At 34.9% G+C, this 18,454-nt stretch overlaps 1 protein-coding gene across 3 annotated transcripts; it reads left to right on the forward strand.

Moving 5' to 3' along the window:
• Positions 1-649: 649 nt before the first annotated feature.
• On the forward strand, positions 650-16,284 carry LOC127876699 (ER membrane protein complex subunit 7-like). Of its 3 annotated transcripts, none has more exons than XR_008048032.1 (5): positions 650-875; positions 8,087-8,345; positions 11,791-11,871; positions 13,872-15,272; positions 15,321-16,284. XR_008048032.1 is itself a non-coding variant. In XM_052422108.1 (4 exons), the coding sequence occupies exons 1-4, from the start codon at positions 688-690 to the stop codon at positions 13,992-13,994; spliced, it is 651 nt and encodes a 216-aa protein (XP_052278068.1). In that variant the 5' UTR covers positions 650-687; the 3' UTR covers positions 13,995-16,284. The 3 variants fall into 3 exon arrangements, 1 of the variants encoding a protein (XP_052278068.1); XR_008048033.1 differs by having other exon boundaries at positions 15,369-16,284; XM_052422108.1 differs by having other exon boundaries at positions 13,872-16,284.
• The last annotated feature ends 2,170 nt before the right edge of the window (positions 16,285-18,454 follow it).

The raw sequence follows: 18,454 nt of genomic DNA on the forward strand, positions 1-18,454 counted from the left end.
ACAATGAGGTTTTATATTTATTATTTATTCTTAGTGATATACAGTAAGTTATTGTTATCCAGCTTACAAAGCTCTAATACAAATATAAACTTAGTATTGCGGGCTCATTTTATAATTTGTTCCTGACCTTAATCAAAAAGTAACAGTTTGGGCTTTTAATTTTAAGGCATGACCTACATAGGCGTATAATACCATACAAATTATACAAAATAAAACTAGTGACCCCTATTTACATAAGGCAATGATATAGAACTGAATTTATAACATGAAACAAATCTAAATAAAAAAGCAGAATAACGATAAGAAAAAATATATAATCACAAAACAATAAGTGTTTTTTTTTGCGATAGCTCATTTTAACAAAAGTGTTCCTCCATCGATGTCCAAAAGTTTTTTAAAGTTTACAATATTGTGGGTGTGACACAACGGATATGGACTTAATTTATCTGTAATTGCATTCAAGAAAGTACATCAAAACGAAAGTTTAATTGAACATCAAGTTGATTTAGGTTACATAAAGAACATACTTATTTATCTCTTTCCACATTATTGAATCTTACTCCTTCATTGATGTCATTGCTTTGGATTATTGGTAGAATGTGATCTGTTAACAAGAGATTATTGGTAGTATGCGATCTCTTAACAAAAGCTGATTTTACAACGTTGAACTATTTTGAAAAAAACAAAATGTCTTTCACATGGATTGTCATCATTTTAGTTCAAATTCTCGGTGTTTGGACAGAAACTGATGAACCAAATGGCACAGATTTATTCACGATTGAAGGGAAAGTAGAAGTTGTGTCCACTACAAATAAAGACTGGCTTCCTGATACACAGATTTCGGTCGATGGAGGAACATTTATTTCCTATTTAAGGTTGTTTACATTTTCAGTTTTACGACATTATGTTCTCAACTTCTCATCAACATTTTATGTTAAATGTACGTCACCAGTTTGTATGATTTGTTTTATTTGAAATGACTACTTTTTTTATAGGTCATGTTTGCTTGATTTGTAAACTGGTTTTGTTTGCTTGATTTGTAAACTTTCCTGCTGATGTTTTTAGCACTGTAGATTTTAGTTGTTATTGAGTGCACCTGCAGTTTTTTGTCCCCTACCGGTTTCACCGGCATTGATTTTTTTATTGTTTTTGTTACAGCCTGTGGCGTTTGGATTGGGAAAATAAGCGCGATAAACCATGAAATTGGGAAAAATAGCGCGATAAACCATGAAATTGGGAAACATTATAAATATGATTATAAGAACAGAATAAAAATTGCTAAGTTCATGTTTGACAGCATTTTTATATTATAAAGTGTTGCTTTCATGTCTTCTTACAACGTTTAGTTAATATCTTTCCACATGCATATTAAACTTGCAATAATCTATAGATTCTTCAATATACATGTACCATTATGATTTAATCATAATCTCTTTAAGAGTATGAATTTAATTCAGGATGTTTTTTAAAGTAAAATATGATATGGTGAAAACATTAACAAATATTAACAAACACGCTTTTGTGTTCTTGCTGTGTTAATGTTGTATTAAATGGAGCTAAAATAGTACATTTCATTTGTTTACCTTTTAATATCTTGCACAATTGACATCCTCAGTTCAATGCTATTTCACCAAACTATACAGCGTGACAAACATAATACAGTACACTCCACGCGTTTTCCCCAAAAAACGCGCTCCCTCCGCTGGTTTTTTCTGCTAGCGAGTGTTCACACGGTGTTGAGAGAGCGAGGTGAATTCGATAAAACGCTCGGCGTTACGCCGAGTTCGCTAATTCCCGCGGCGTGTATTACTTTAGCCTAGTCAGTAAATGCAGACATTTTTGGTTCTTATCAGTGACCGCCGCGCAACGCCGTGTTAGCAGTGTGCTATTGGGCACACCAAAAAATAAAAACATTGTTATAATAAATTGTTTAAATACTGTAGTACATGTATAAAAAAGATAATTGTATAGAAAATTAATACGTATAAAAATTATGTTTTTTAATTCACAGGTACGTCTACAATATGAATGAATATAAGACATTTGACAAATTAATATTTAAATCATAACACATATAAGACAAGAATAAATGTTCCGTAAAATTTCCAAATGAGAATAATAATTAGTAATCCGAAACACACTACGATTTTTAATGTTAACACGACGTTTACAAATGCTTCCAATATACAGTCATCATGTATATTTCCTGACAAAAGGGCGCGAAAATTATGCTGCAATTTACAAGGTATACTCCTGCAAAGCGTGCGTGTATTGATTTTTTTTATACAAACTTTATAGCGCAGAGAACATTGAATTTTGTTGATTTCGGTTAAAAGTTTCTTTGGTATTTTTTAACAAAATTATATCGGGAATAAGTTGATATTTCCTCCAAAATAATTTCAAATCATACACGCCGAATCTTTATCGTTACGGTATTTTAGTAGAGTAATTATTTTAGCAGTAATTGTACTGTAAACTGATTAAAGAAGACATCTGGGCGGTACTGGATTTTAAGTGTTTGACGTTATGAAAACACGCAAAGCTTGTCTACTGACCTATTGTGTAGATTGCTGTCTGCAGTATTTTGACAAAAGGGATTAACATGTGTGAATGTCACTCTGCCGATTTGGTCCATAATTACTGGTAAACATTGTTTTGAATGTCGACGCAACAAGAATACAACTGTGAATATTAAATGCAACTATCAACTCAATAGTTACCACCTTCTTTTAGCAATCAATGGAATAACTTAACTTCAAAGAGAAAATAAATGCATTAGCGAGCAGAGAATTGACTTTGTTCCGACAATTAAAACCATTCCTTATGCATTCGTTGAACGTGTTTACTTGAGTAAGTTATGCATTTAGACAGGAAGCAGCTTTTCTTTGATTGCGTCAAACTGTCAATTGACAGATTTGCGAGATTTTTAGGGTCCTTGGTCATTTGTTTACATGTTCAGTATAGAAAATCACCTGCTAACATGAAAACTTTGGATTAAATTATCAAAATAAAAACAATGTTGCAAACTGTGTTTATATTAATTGGTAAGTATTAGTTAAAAGACGACGTTTTGTTTGTTGTAAATCAACGAGTTTTCTATACAACAACAATTACTTCTACAACCCCGTCGGGATCGATCTATCTTGGTTGTTTGTTTTTAATTGTAAATATTATACTACATGTACATGTATGTACTTGTAATAAATGTAATTTTATTTGAAAATCAGGAAGTCAAACAAAATTAAATTGATCGTTATCTCGTAAAACGCGGAGTTTCCCCCGCGTTGCCAACGCCGAGGGCCGCCGCGTCGGCTTATCAGTTTTGCCTTCATTAACTGCCGCGTCCAAAATCATGCAAACGCTGTGTCTGGCGGGATTTCTTAATCTTCCTCCAGGTCAATCACTGCGGAGTATGGAGGGAAATTGGAGAAAACGCGTGGAGTGTACTGTAAAGCAGAATATGCATATGAATCTGAATATACACAGATCCACTTACATATAAATCAAATCATGTTTGTCTCTTTCCATTTTCGAACGGTTCTCGTCTTAAATGCTTTAACTTTGTGAACTCCAATTTCCCAACACAGATTTCCGTGACGCACATTCACTGTGAACATTTCCAATAAATATTTGTTGTTGTTCATCTCAAACATAGTATTTTGTGTTAATTGACACACACATTAAATTATATCCTAATTGCCATGTGATATCCGCTGTAAATTTTAGTGTTATTTATCATTTTCGCTGCTCATCGCAAACTTCTTGTCTGCTTGCCGCCATCTTGGACGTGTGTAAAAACAGGCGTTAGCAATCGAGATACATTGACTATCGTCGGTATCCTCCGCAATATAGAGAGAGATGTGTGGATAGCAACGTAAAATCGTATTCGGCTACATTCGCGAATATTTGTAAGTCAGTTGTCATTCGGCAAAGACTCGACAAGCTCGATCGGCACTCGTTCTACGAAATTAATGCTAAATGACATTGTAATCTTATTGGCTTAATTGGGAAAATTTGATCATTTTTTGGGAAATTTTGGTCAGATTTTTGAGAAAAAACGTCATTTTTTGCAAATATCGGCGGTAATTTTGGGCAAAAAAAATCACTGACCGGAGAGGACTTATGGTTTTCGGTCTGTGCGTCTGTGAGTCTATCTGTCACACTTTTCTGGATCCTGCGATAACTGTAAAAGTTGTATATATTTTTTCATGAAACTAGAAACATGGATAGATGGCAATATGGACATTATGCACGTCATTCCATTGTGTTCCTACGTCAAAAATTCTGGTTGTTATGGCAACAAAAAGACTAGAAATACTGCTGAAAAAGTAGTTTTCTGGATCCTACAATAACTTTAAAAGATCTTCATTTTTTTTCATGAAACTTACATGGATAGATGGCAATATGGACATAATGCACGTCATTTCATTTTGTTCATATGTCAAAACTTCTGTTTGCTATGGAAACAAATAATTTTTTTATTAAATTCTGACAATGGTGGAATTTCTGACAATGGTGGAGCCGGTAGGGGACATATATTGCTTGGCAATAGTCTTGTTTTATCTGAATTTGGGGAAAGGGTCTGGCCTTTTTTAAGGGGAAAAAATAGCGTGAAACGCCAGATTTTGGGGAAAAAAGGAAAGTCTTAAATAATTAATTTAACATATTTTACTGGTCAAACTCAAGGCAACAGATAATTTAATTATGCAATATTTTTCTATTTTCTACACTGGATAAGGTTAACTTATATACTTAAAGGTTTAAAGGTTTTTTTGGGGGGGGGGAGAAATGATATCTAGGGGAAAATTCACCTGCTGAGGGGAAAAAATCCTAGGGGAAAGGACCGTTTTTTGGCGGGTCACTGAGAAGGAAAAAAACCTGACCTGAAAGGTTAAACTTCCAGGCTTCTAGGCTTAATGGAAGGTCGCAGTCACATTCGACTGCACCAAGAATCCACCCAGCCCCCTCAGATCCCCACAAATTGGTACAATGTCCTTTGTTTTTTAGAATACATCAACATAAAACACTGTTTTTAGAGTTAGCAAATGTGTCTGACAGAATTTCAGGGTTTTCAATTGAAGCAAAATCTTGCCTTTTGATGCAAGCACTTTGCAATTTTGTCACTTTTGACTCCTCCAAATTATCTTCCTTGCATCATTTTGATGCAAATGTTACCATGAAAATTAAAAACATAAAATTAAATTTTTTTATACAAAAAGTTGGTTTTTTGTTAAGCAAGATGCATTTAAAATTGTGCAAAACAATATGTGAAGAGCAATCAACTAATATAGACAAACAAAATATCTAGTTTTTAGTATTAAACTATTTTGATCCCTTAAAAGTTCATTTGACCCCTGAACAGTTCAAGCCCAAATCATTTGACTCCTGGTTTTCAAATACTATTGAAATCCCTGGGAATCTTAACATCTGTCAGACAATTGTCATATCTGTCAGACACCGTAACATAATAAAAAGAGGAAGTTCATACAGCTTTATTCTATATTTGCATATTTTTTGTGCTTGATGACTATTATTAATTAAAACTCATTATGCCCCCCTTCGAAGAAGAGGGGGCATATTGTTTTGCACATGTCAGTCGGTCCGTCAGTCAGTCGGTCCATCCAACAAATGGTTTCCGGATGATAACTCAAGAACGCTGAGGCCTAGGATCTTGAAAATTCATAGCTAAATTGATCATGACTGGCAGATGACCCCTATTGATTTTCAGGTCACTAGGTCAAAGGTCAAGGTCACAGTGACTCAAAAAAGTAAAATGGTTTCTGGATGATAACTCAAGAACGCTTAGGCCTAGGATCATGAAACTTCATAAATAGATTGATCATGACTGGCAGATGACCCCTATTGAAATTCAGGTCACTAGGTCAAAGGTCAAGGTCACAGTGACTCGAAACAGTAAAATGGTTTCCCGATGATAACACAAGAACGCTTAGGCCTAGGATCATGAAACTTCATAGGTAAATTGATCATGAGTGGCATATGACGGCTATTGATTTTCAGGTCACTAGGTCAAAGGTCAAGGTCACAGTGACTCGAAACAGTAAAATGGTTTCCGGATGATAACTTAAGAATGCTTAGGCCCAGGAGCATGAAACTTCATAGTTACATTGATCATGACTGGCAGATGACCCCTATTGATTTTATGATCACTAGGTCAAAATTCAAGGTCACAGTAGCGAAAAACGGATTCCACTACAACTCTCAGCCCATTTGGGGGGCATGCGTGTTTACAAACAGCCCTTGTTTATTTTAGCCGTGTAACAGAGCATATGTTTTCAAAATATGATTATTGATTATTAATGAATGGAAATTGTCACTAAGCAATATATAATAGGTCTAGAATTAAATGTGCTTGAGAATATAACAATTGTTTGTAATAAAGGATGAATGTAAATTGTAAGGGTACTTTGAACAACAGACATAGAAGAATAAAATCATTGATCTCCAAATGTAACAAGCAAACAAAGAGAGTGGGACAAAATTCTAAATTTAATTAGATGCCTTGCTATATTGAGTTTATTTTTAAAGCCCCATTGCTACTTAAAATCAACGAAAATTGCGTACAATATAGTTTAACAATTAAAAATCAGTGTTCCTTATGGCAATTGTCGAAATTTCAACGCCAGATGTGGTCTGGTAAAATAGATGTTTGTAGATAAAAAAATGCTTGTTTTTATTATTGTTTTGCATATTTAATTCCATTTTAATTTCCTGCATCAATATCTATTTATACCACTCATGAACACTTAACATGGTACCATTTTTGTGTAGTGTAGTATGAATAGATATATTCGCGTGAAATGAAAAGGGAATTAATTGTGTCACAAATAAATGAAAAGGAGCATTTTGTATCTACACAAATCTATGTAATCATACCACATCTAGCGTTGAAATTGTAGCTATTGCTATAAGGAACACTGATTGTTTAGGTGTTAACTTTACTTTACAAAATAATTTTTTGTTGATTTTGAGCGTTATAGAGGCTTTAATGTATTTTCATGAAGAACTGTAAGAGAAGTTTATAACCTTTTCATTCTGGTAAAAAAAATATAAGTATATGCAATTAATATTTTCTATTATTCTTGCACAACTAAGTTTTAATGTCAAATATTATGAAAATTCAAGAAGAAAAACCAAAATCAAAAATATAAACATTTGCCCCTTTCCGTAAAAAATTAAATAAAACTGACAATCTCATAACGCCTTAACAGACACCTCACATCCAGATCAGTTACATATAACATGGCCTGAAATGATGGGTTACTAATTCAGCTTATATGGAGATATTCAAGAAATGTCATCAATCATATTTATTTGGCTTTTGGGAACTCACATCTGATATCCTCTTTGTAATGTTTTACTGTTGTTTTCTATGCCTCCAGTAGGGTGGCATATAGCAGTTGAATTGTCAGTCCGTTTGTTTGTCTCAATGTCTGTCCGTGTGTCTGTCCGAAAACTTTAACATTGGCCATAACTTTTGCAATATTGAAGATAGCAACTTGATATTTGGCATTTATGTGTATCTCATGGAGTTGCACATTTTGAGTGGTGAAAGGTCAAGGTCATCATTCAAGGTCAAAGGTCAAAAAACAAAATCCAAGGGAAGTAATAAGCTTTAAAGGGAGATGATTATCTGTACCTGCCAAATGATAAAAAAAATCAAAGCGGGGCAGTAGGGGGCATTGTGTTTCTGACAAACACATCTCTTGTTTGTTTTTGTTTTTAAATTTGTTTTGACAGAAAAACTGATGGTCTGGATTTAACTGTCTGACTTTAAATTTGTTGTTGGACATTTGCTACAGTCTGACGGTATACGCAGAGTTTCACTGTTAAAATGAACTTTTTTTCAACATTTTTAATAAAGGTTTCATTAGTTAACAAAAGTCTAGGCCAAATGAAAGGCAGCTAGTTTTTACCCACTCACACATTAGTGTCTCATATGGATTATTAAAACTGTTTTAATAGTTTTACACTAGCAACAATGTGAACATTTCAGAGCAATACTTTAACCACTTGCATTTAGACCAGTCCTGACACCCGTCATGAATGTATAAAATTACTTTTTCAGGGGAGATGGCCGGTTTGTAATTTCTGGAGTGCCATCTGGAACATACATGGTTGAAGTTGTTAATCCAAACTACATGTTTGAGCCAGTCCGGGTAGACATCAGCGCAAAGGGCAAAAAGAGAGCAAGAAAGATAAATTTGATGGAGCTTTCACCAATAAAAACGGTCCATTATCCATTGGAATTTAGGGAAAGGCGTAAACCAAACTATTTCCAGAAAAGAGAGCAGTGGAAAATTACAGATTTTTTGTTTAATCCTATGGTAATCATGATTGTATGTAACCCTTTGCATGCTGGGAAATTTGTCGTCTGCTAAAATGTCTTCTGCTGAATTTCTAAAATTAGCATTTTCTTCAAATTTTTTTCAAAGAATACTATCAGAATAGCAAACAGTTTGGATCCTGATGAGATGCCACGTTCTTTGGCGTCTCATCTGGATCCAAACTGTTTGCAAAGGCCTTCAAAATTCGATTCCAGCGCTGGAAGGGTTAACTATTAATTTTAAATTGTGCTATGTATCTGACATTGCGAATGAAAGTATGTACAGAAGAAAGCTATGCATTGTGCATATTGCAGCGTATTTATGAAATTAAATATGTGCTTCTCATAGTATAACAAATACATACACTTTTGTCTATCAAATGTTATAACAAATAATTCCTTTTTTAGCTCACCTGATTGCTCAGGTGAGCTTATGTGACCGGTCTTTGTCCTTCGTCTGTCCGTCCGTCCACATTTGTTCGTAAACACTCTAGAGGTCACATTTATTGTCCGATGTTCATGAAACTTGGTCAGAAGCTTTGTCTACATGAAATCTCGGTCGAATTCGAAACTGGGTCGTGCCGTGTCAAAAACTAGGTCACTAGGTAAAAAAAAAAGAAAAAACTGTAGAAGTCACATTTCATGGCCAATCTTCATGTAACTTTGTCAAAATGTTTGTCTTAATGATATGTTGGTTGAGATCAAAAGCATGGTTCCGGTCCGTTGAAAAAGACGGCCGCCAGTGGGCGGGCAGTTTTCCTTATTTGGCTATAGAGAAACCTTGTAAACACTCTAGAAGTCACAATTTTTGCCCAATCATGAAAGTTGGTCAAAACATTAGTTTTATTGATATCTCAGACGAGTTCGAAAATTATCCAGATCGATGAAAAAACATGGCTGCCAGTGGGCGGGGCATTTTTCTCTATATGTATATAGTGAAAACATGTGAACACTAGAAGTCACATTTTTGGCCCAATTTTCCTGAAATTTGGTCAAAACATTTGTTTCTTTGATATGAGAGTTGAGTTCGAAAATGGTTTTTGTCAGTTGAATAACATGGCTGCTTGTGGGGGGCAGTTTTCTTATATTTATATAGTAACAAAAGCTTGTGAACACTCTAGAAGTCACATTTTTTGCCCAATCATCATAAAACTTGGTGAAAAGATTGGTTTTATATATGTCTTAGATGAGTTCGCCAATGGTCCTGATCGGTCAAAAAACATGGCTGCCAGGGGGGGTGGGGCAGTTTTCCTTATGTGACTACAGAAAAACCTTGTGTTGAACACTATAGAAGTCACATTTTTGCCTAATCATCCTGAAAATTAGTCAATACATTGGTTTTATTGATTTTCCGGACAAGTTGGAAAATAGCTCAGATCGGTGAAACACACTGATTAGCTCACCTGATTGCTTAGGTGAGGGTTTAGGATTGGTCTTTGTCCGCCGTCCACCCGTCCACATTTGGTTTGTAAACACTCTAGCATTCACATTTCTCAAGCATTCTTTATCAAAGTTGCTGAAAGTTCTCAGTCAAGTTTGATAATGAGCAAAATCACATAATTAATGCCATAATTATTGCCCTTAGATTGTCCAGATTTTCATTATATTATACAAAATCCTTGTAAACACTCTAGAGGTCACAATTTTGTTTCAGATTTTATGAATCTTGGTCATAATATTTATTTATTTTTTTGTAAGCAAAGTTAGATGTTTGGTTAGCGGGGTCAACTCAAAATATTGGTCACCAGGTAAAATCTTACAAAAACAAAAACACTCCATACCCCAGAGTTTTGGTTCAATAATGATAAAATTAAATAAATCGTACAAACACGTCACTGTTTATTAAAATGTGTTAGGTACTAAACATGTTTCGGTCATAGCCTTCATCAGTAGTACATTAATATAAACAAACAATAACGTAACGTCATTTGGCGGAAAAATATATAGTACATAATATTACATAATACATAATACAAAGATGGATCAGTGATTATACAACAGTCTATTAGTAATAATATAATTTATAAAAAAAAAATAGTAATAGACAAACATCAAATGTATATGTAAATTATGTTTACATTCTATATGTCATACAACAGTTTATTATTTAGACCGTTAAGAATCATAGTTTTTAATTTGTATATCCAATATGTTTCTTTACATAAACGGTCTAGATTGTTTTGAACAACATCAATAGATACAAATTAGAAATCTGATAAAGTGCAATCATTGTCAGTGGATCCAAAATGTGTAGCAACATGTGAAATAGGATTTATTGAGCAATTTCTGATATCAAATTTATGGCTATTCATTCTGCGGGAAACATTCTGATTAGTTTGTCCAACGTATTGTTTATTACAATTTTTACATGAAATAAGATATATAACATTGCGCGAAGTACAATCAACATCATAGCATAAATCATACGATAAACCAGTAACACTACTATAGAAACTTGAACATATGTTTATATTATTGCAATGTGTACATCTTGGTCGGTTACATTGACCCGATAAATGAATATCAGTACTGTTATAAGACACTGAACATCTTACAAGGCTGTTACGTATATTCTTAGGTCTTTTATAGGCCAAAATAGGTTTAAATGAATGTAAAGACTTAACACTTTCCTTGTTTGATAATCAGAACAAATCCCAGTATTTGTGTAAAATTTTAGCAATATTAGGAAGTAATGTGTTAAAACATACAGTAAATGGCATTATTGAATCAGTATTTCTCTGAGTAACACATAATGCACTTTCCTGTGTCATATTTTTCACTTGAGAAAATCCATTTTCAATAACATTTGTTGGATAATTTCTACTTTTAAAATACTTAAATAAACTAGATAAAGACTGATTGAATACATCATCATCAGAAATAATACGTCTGTAGCGCTTTGCCTGACTGTATGGAATACTCCGCTTACAGGACGTCACATGGGGTGAGATGACGTAAAATCTAAGTATAAATGCATATTAGTGGGTTTACAAAAAATATTTGTAACCACAGTGTCTAGTTCACTTTTTGATATAGAAACATCAAGGAAAGATACACACAGTTGTGATATATGAGAAGTAAATTTTATGGTTGAATGGAAGTTAAAATTGAATTGGATTTTTTTTTATGTTCAATAATGATGAAACTTAACCAGAATGTTTGTCTGAACAATATCTAGGTCAAGTTTGACGTTTGGTAAAGATTGAATTTACCAACTTCTCTCAGATGAGCGAACAAGGGCCATCTTGGCCCTCTTGTTACCTTTAACTTGTTGGTTGCTTATTTTTGTTCATTCGTATAATGTCATTGTTGTTTATTCTATTAAAGGTAGTATTTATATTTTGTAATGCAGGATCAAGCAGCAATATTTCATGTGAGTATATATGACTGCTGTAAAGTTATGTACAACATCATAATCGGCTGTGCTGCTATTTTATATTTTCCAGTTCTTGACCATGGTTCTCCCTCTGGTGCTGGTAATGATCTTACCCAAGATGATGAACGCTGCAGACCCAGAAGCACAAAAGGTAACAGAAGGTTTAGTTTTAGACATACCTGAAGTTGCATAACATCTTACTTACAAAACATCTTGTACAAAAGACATTTGAGCCTCCCCGTAGGAAAATGGGGCTTAATGCATGTGCATAAAGTGTAGTGTGCAGTCCGCACAGGCTAATCAGGACATCACTTTCTGCTTTTATGGTATTTTTCTGTTAAAGGAAGTCTGTACTTAGTGAAAATCCAGTTTAAGGCAAAAAGTGTTATCCCTGAATAGCCTGCACTGACTGCACAGGCTGACTGCACAGGCTTATCAGGGACAACACTTTATCCACATGCATAAAGTCCTGTTTTCCCAGAGGGTGAATCATGAGTTTTGCAGAAAATATAGGGGCTACTTGAAATACAGGGGCTACTTGAAATATAGGGGCTACTTGAAATATAGGGGCTACTTGAAATGTAGGGGCTACTTGAAATGTACGGGCTACTTGAAATATAGGGGCTACTTGAAATGTAGGGGCTACTTGAAATATAGGGGCTACTTGAAATATAGGGGCTACTTGAAATATAGGGGCTACTTGAAATGTCAAGGAACTTACATATAGGGGCTACTTGAAATGTCAAGGAACTTACATATAGGGGCTACTTGAAATGTCAAAGAACTTGCATATAGGGGCTACTTGAAATGTCAAGGAACTTACGTAAATGTCACAGTCATTAAAAGAAGATGTTTGGAAAGACGATCCTAGTCTTTAGTTTTAAAAGAAAATGTTGCAAGCCTTTCTACATGCATTTATTCAAATAAACAAGCTGGATTGAAATTAACAAGAGCATAACTTACATGCTTGTGTTGATTTTGATTTGTTTTGTCAGACAGCTTACTGTAAACATCTCTTACAATGTGGTCTGTTCATTCATTCATATGATTGAGTTATTTCACAGTGTATATAATTAGCATGTTTTGTTCATGTGGTGTGTAAATTATGATTTGTCAAAGTTACAAATCATGGTATATGACAGCAGCTGCGTGTGATAAGGTAACTACAGAAAAAGATATTTGACCAGATTTGCTTTTAATCAAGACTAAGACTGTGCATGCAATTAAAAGTTGATTTTTGTCTTAAGAATATTTTCTGCAATTATAATTGCTGCATAAATCATAAAGATAAGTAAAGATATTAAGTTTATCAAAGTGCCTTTAAGCAGTCTTATGGAGCTATGCTGGCAGCATATGGGATAAGACCCATTTTTGCATGACCTGCTCATAATACCGGATCAAGATTTTCTGTGATTTTGTGTTTCCTTGATTGTTGCAATCTGCGCTGCAAATGCTTGATATTAGGCCAGTGATGGGAAAACAGTTGGCCAGCCCAGCACTGCTAAATTGAATCAGGCTTTCTCATATAGGCAGTCTTGTAACAATTGATTGATATTTAGTAACAATTTTAACATTCAGACTTGTTTGGTCACGATGCTTATTGGTATTTCAATAGATAATCAGTGATAATTTTAGAAATCAGAAGTACGAGTCCCAGGGATTCATAGGTTTTTAATCCATGGGTCCCAGAGAAAAGGTTTGGGTCCCACCGATGAGCAGAAGAAAAAAATATTTATGCACTTTTAAAATTGTGCTTCCGCAGGACGCATGTATAGCAAATGTTTGCATCCCCTGGGATTTCTATGCGTCCAAGACGTGGACCTAAAATTATCCCTGGATAATAGGCCTATTGAATGACTTGTACTATTCATGAAATAGCAAGCATTTTACATTTGATCGAAAATGGGCCCAAGGACATAACCTAGTACTGTAGCTCCAGATATGCCTGTCCATGTGTATACTCTGATGAGGAATCATAAAGTCCCCTTTTCAAACCACAAACCTTGCATGAATTTATAGCGGACAGGGTAGCTCCTTACCAGACTGTGTCAAAGCACAGACTGGTCTCTAGCTACCCTAAATGCATATGGGATGATACCCATTTTTGCACGTCACAGCTCATTTTCCAAGTTTATGTGTCCTACTTACCAGGAGATGCAGAGTCAGATGAAGGCACTGAACGACCGCTCATCCATGCCAGACTTCTCAGAGACATTGACCAGCTGGTTGGGTGGGGGAAGCAACAAAAAAAACAGAAAAGACAAGACCAAATGAAAGGGACCCTAGTCATAGACAAGCTCAAGTTACTGTTGATGTGTTCTAACTAACTTGATGTAATCTTTATTGATCAGCATACTCATATATGTAGATTTTGGAGAGTGTGTTCATAAGCAGAAAACTTTTTATCCTTTTACCAGATGAAAATTCGATAGTATAACAACAATCGTATAAAATTTAGCTTTATTCTATGGCTATTTTTAGATCAGATTTGGTTTTTTCCAAAAATTGGAGAATATTTTTGTCAACTAACAGAAAGATAAAATCGTCAAAAAATGTGATATTTTATAATAATTAATGGAAAAGGGGAGGAAATAATAGGATAAATAGAATATTATGTGAGTTTGTGCAAGCCTGGCGCTAACATGGTTCTAAGCCACGCATGATATACTTGATCTTTATCCAAAACTCACATAATATTCTCTATTTATTAATATCCATCCATGTGTTAATAAAAATTATTGTATTGTAATTTTTAAATAATTGTTTAATTATTTATTAAAATTATTTTTTATATTTCACTCTAAGTAAAACCACATCACCGCGTACTAAACAGCCTGGATTCAGTTTTACATAACTAAATAGAAAAGTATGGCCATTTTTTTTATAAATGATATAAAGATTGTTACAAAAAATACAGAATATTGAAGATTGCCTTTCCATAAAATCATTCAAATGTTTTCTTGGAAATAGAAGTTAACGCTTTATGTTGTAAAAGTTTCATGTGTAATTCTTCTAATCATTCCTACTGAATGAACAAATATTGTGTAAATGCTTGTCTTATTTCGACAAATATGCAAAACCAATACGAACAAAATACAATCCCTTGCCTACATAGTATGGTCATGCTTTGAAGTAAAGGCCTGATGCTAAAAGACAGTAGTTACAACAGAGGTATATATGTATGTGAGAATAAATACAGACTTTAAGCAGTCCGATACTATTTTTATTGGTCATGGGATTTCAAGACAATTTTTTTGTATTTCTTACAAAATCACAATCTATAGGGTAAAAATCAAATATGCTTAAGCATTTTCTGTCGCAAGTGTAATCACGAACCTTTATGTAATAATAATATAGTTATATGTGTATGGAATCTTTAAATGTTTAGTTTTAACAATGATATTTACAATAATCAGAATTGAAGTGAAAATGCATGGAAATATGCGATGTATCTGAACTGCCATATCTTCATTATTGTTTGATCTTACTTTGTATCCTAATTGTAAATTAGCCACATTCTGGTATATCAGGGTGTTATGCATGTGTGTAAAGGTTTGTGCCAGATTGGCATATGCAGTTTGCGTATGCATGTGTGTAAAGGTTTGTGCCAGATTGGCATATGCAGTTTGCGTATGCATGTGTGTAAAGGTTTGTGCCAGATTGGCATATGCAGTTTGCGTATGCATGTGTGTAAAGGTTTGTGCCAGATTGGCATATGCAGTTTGCGTATGCTTACCACTGATGATAATTTTCACCTGGGCTGGATTTTGTTTAAAATGACTTTTTTGAAACCGAAATTTCCACAAAAAAAGAAAGTGTTGAACCTGATAAGCATATGTGGACCTCACAGGCTTATTTGTATTGATGCTTTACATACAGGCATTAAGTCCGTTCTTTTAACCCTTTCAGTGCAGGAACCGAATTTTGCAGGCCTTTGCAAACAGTTTGGATCCAGATGAGATGCCACAGATCTGGCGTCTCATCAGGATCCAAACTGTTTGCTATTCTGATAGTATTCTTTGAAAAAAATGGAAGAAAATGCTAATTTTAGAAATTCAGCAGACGACATTTTAGCAGAAGACAAATTTCCCAGCATTCAAAGGGTTAAGAGCATGGCTCATTTATTCTGTAATTCATTTATTATTGTTTAGCTCAGTAGGATCAGTAAAAGTGGGTACATCTGTTTGATTGTGTGCTTGTACTGATGGCTGCATGAACTGATGTAACATTTATAAGTGAAAAGGCTTTGTGTCTATGTTCTTAGAAGTTAGATCATATTTCATTCATTGAATATAGACACAATTGTTGTTGTATTGTTTTCTCCTAGATTTAAATATTTTTTAGGCATTTATTATAAGATCAAATTTAGGCATAATTTTCTTTCAAAGGTTTCCATATATGTATGATTTTATGTCCTTGATATTTTCATGCATGTTTCATCGTGTTAAATATTGTATTATTTGTCAAAATTGAGAATAGTAACGTTCGTGTATGATTTCTATCAACATGTTGATTTCTTTATTGCAATATTGTCTTTAGTTTTAATAAATCAATCAAGCACAAAGCCGGTTTCCTCTTTTTAGCACATCATTGAGAGTTTATATGAAATTGCACTTTTACCAGTGCTTCCTAAAATTGTTATGCTTAGAACTGTGTTCGGTTGGGAAGTATGCTCTGTGGGATGTCAGGAATGTAATATAAGCTGTGGTTTGCGTCACGGTGTTACCGCGAATGGATTGCAAAGTGTAGTGTTTTCTGGAATAAATTGTCAGGTTAGGTGTGCGTCGTGTGTCTGAAACTCGATTTGTGTCGTAGAAGAGCTTGGAATGCAATGTGAGTAGAGGTATGCATGGTTGGCTTGAATTAAATGCGTTGTGTGGTGTAATGTGCGTTCTGGGATATTCTGGAATGCGCTGTGAGGTTTGATGTACTTAGTAGGTTTTGCTTGGAATCGTTTTCACGTATGATTTGCGTCGTCGCCGACGGTACCGTTTTTTGGGATGCGTTGTGATGTGTGATGCACGAAGTGGGATTGTCTTGATGCATTGTAGGATGTGATGTGCACCATGGAGTTGTATGGGGTGCATTATGACTTGCGTGGTTGGGTTGTCTGAAATGTGTTGTGAGGTTGGGTTGTCTGAAATGTGTTGTGAGGTTGGGTTGTCTGAAATGTGTTGCCAGGTTGGGTTGTCTGAAATGTGTTGCCAGATTGGGTTGTCTGAAATGTGTTGCGAGGTTGGGTTGTCTGAAATGTGTTGTGGGGTGGGTTGTCTGAAATGTGTTGTGAGGTGTTACGTGCACTATTTGATTATATAGAAAACAAGTACAATAGGTGTGGTGCTCGTCATACGGTTGTCCGAAATGAACTCTGAGGTGTGTGGGTCCTGGGTAGTCTGGAATGCATTGTGATGTGTTGTATGCGTCGTGCAGGTTGAGAAGGGGTGTGCGTCGTGGAGTTGCCCGGAATGTGCCGTGGAATGTCCTCTGTTTAGGTGAATCTTCCGATTTCGCGGGGCGTTTTATGCTGTATGCGTAGCAAGACACGGCTGCGCGGCATTATCCAATGAGGTAATTGTGGCTTGAGATGGAGGTCTTGGGATTGAGGGATGGCACTGCCAGAAGATCCTTTTTTTTAATCCTATAAAGCGTCACTATCTCGACATTGGGGCGGCGCTAAGCCAAAGGTTGCCATCCCAGCTATTGAATCATCTGACTGGTTGTACTGATAATGTGGTAATCCCGAATCTTCCGGCATGACACTCTTCTTGATGCTGAATGCAGTGCATGGGATGCATATTCGATTATGGACCTCACAAGGTTCAGGTAAAACTCGGCTTCGGTGTTCTGTGTGCAGCATGTCTGGTTCCAACGAAGAATGCTAGTTTGTCGAATGCTATTTATCTGTAGCTGCTTTTAAAAGCGTTCAATTCCTTGACATTTTTTTTACCACTTACATGTATTTGATGGTGTGCCAACGTTAGTGCAATTTCGTGCGCCTATTTATACGCTCGTTTTACAAACGGGAAAAACATGTATTATGGGAACACCTTCATCGGACTGCGTGCAGGAGAATGAAATCCGCTCAAAAACTAAACAACCTCTAAATAACATTTAAATGGGATCATCATAAAACTTGGTGATAATATGTATTATATCTTGCAAATTTTGCTTATCAATCAGATTATTTGAAGAACTTATAATTATGACCCTTGAATGATAAAATAAGGTTCATATTAAACCTGTCCACTCGCTCACTTCTATGGCTTAAACTGGATCATTAAGAAACTTACTTTGATTATGATAATGTGTGTGTGCATAAAAGATCGCTGCCTAGTTCGATAACCAGCCAGATCACCCGTAAAGCTTCCGAATTATGTCAACCGAATGATTCAAAATCAGAACAAAAATAAGTATCATCATTGCAGTGAACTTTGCGACCATGCTTGGTAATTACATCACCAAGTTCTATAACCGGCCAAAACGCCTGAAACACTTCTTAATTATCGCTCTTGAATTTTCATAATTTTGCAAAATTTGTCTGATCTCTCTCTCCTACTCTAGCTTTAATTGTATCATCATCAGACTTGATGGCAATAATTGTTGGATATCATCAAAGGGCATATAATCAGCTAGATCTCCAGATCTGCTGAGGTATGGCTCTTGAAGTATTCTTATTAACAAAATACATGTATACATTGTCTGCTCTAAATCATATTTAGTTTAAATCCAGTTTA

This window comes from Dreissena polymorpha, chromosome 4 (genome assembly GCF_020536995.1).
Source record: "Dreissena polymorpha isolate Duluth1 chromosome 4, UMN_Dpol_1.0, whole genome shotgun sequence".
Taxonomy (NCBI): domain Eukaryota; kingdom Metazoa; phylum Mollusca; class Bivalvia; order Myida; family Dreissenidae; genus Dreissena; species Dreissena polymorpha.

Bases quoted from the DNA above. Each gene is read 5' to 3' on its own strand.
- LOC127876699 (XM_052422108.1), top strand. From the start codon at position 688: ATGTCTTTCACATGGATTGTCATCATTTTAGTTCAAATTCTCGGTGTT. The intron at 876-8,086 runs GTTGTTTACATT...TTACTTTTTCAG, and splicing joins ACATTTATTTCCTATTTAAG to GGGAGATGGCCGGTTTGTAA. The intron at 8,346-11,790 runs GTAATCATGATT...TATATTTTCCAG, and splicing joins ATTTTTTGTTTAATCCTATG to TTCTTGACCATGGTTCTCCC.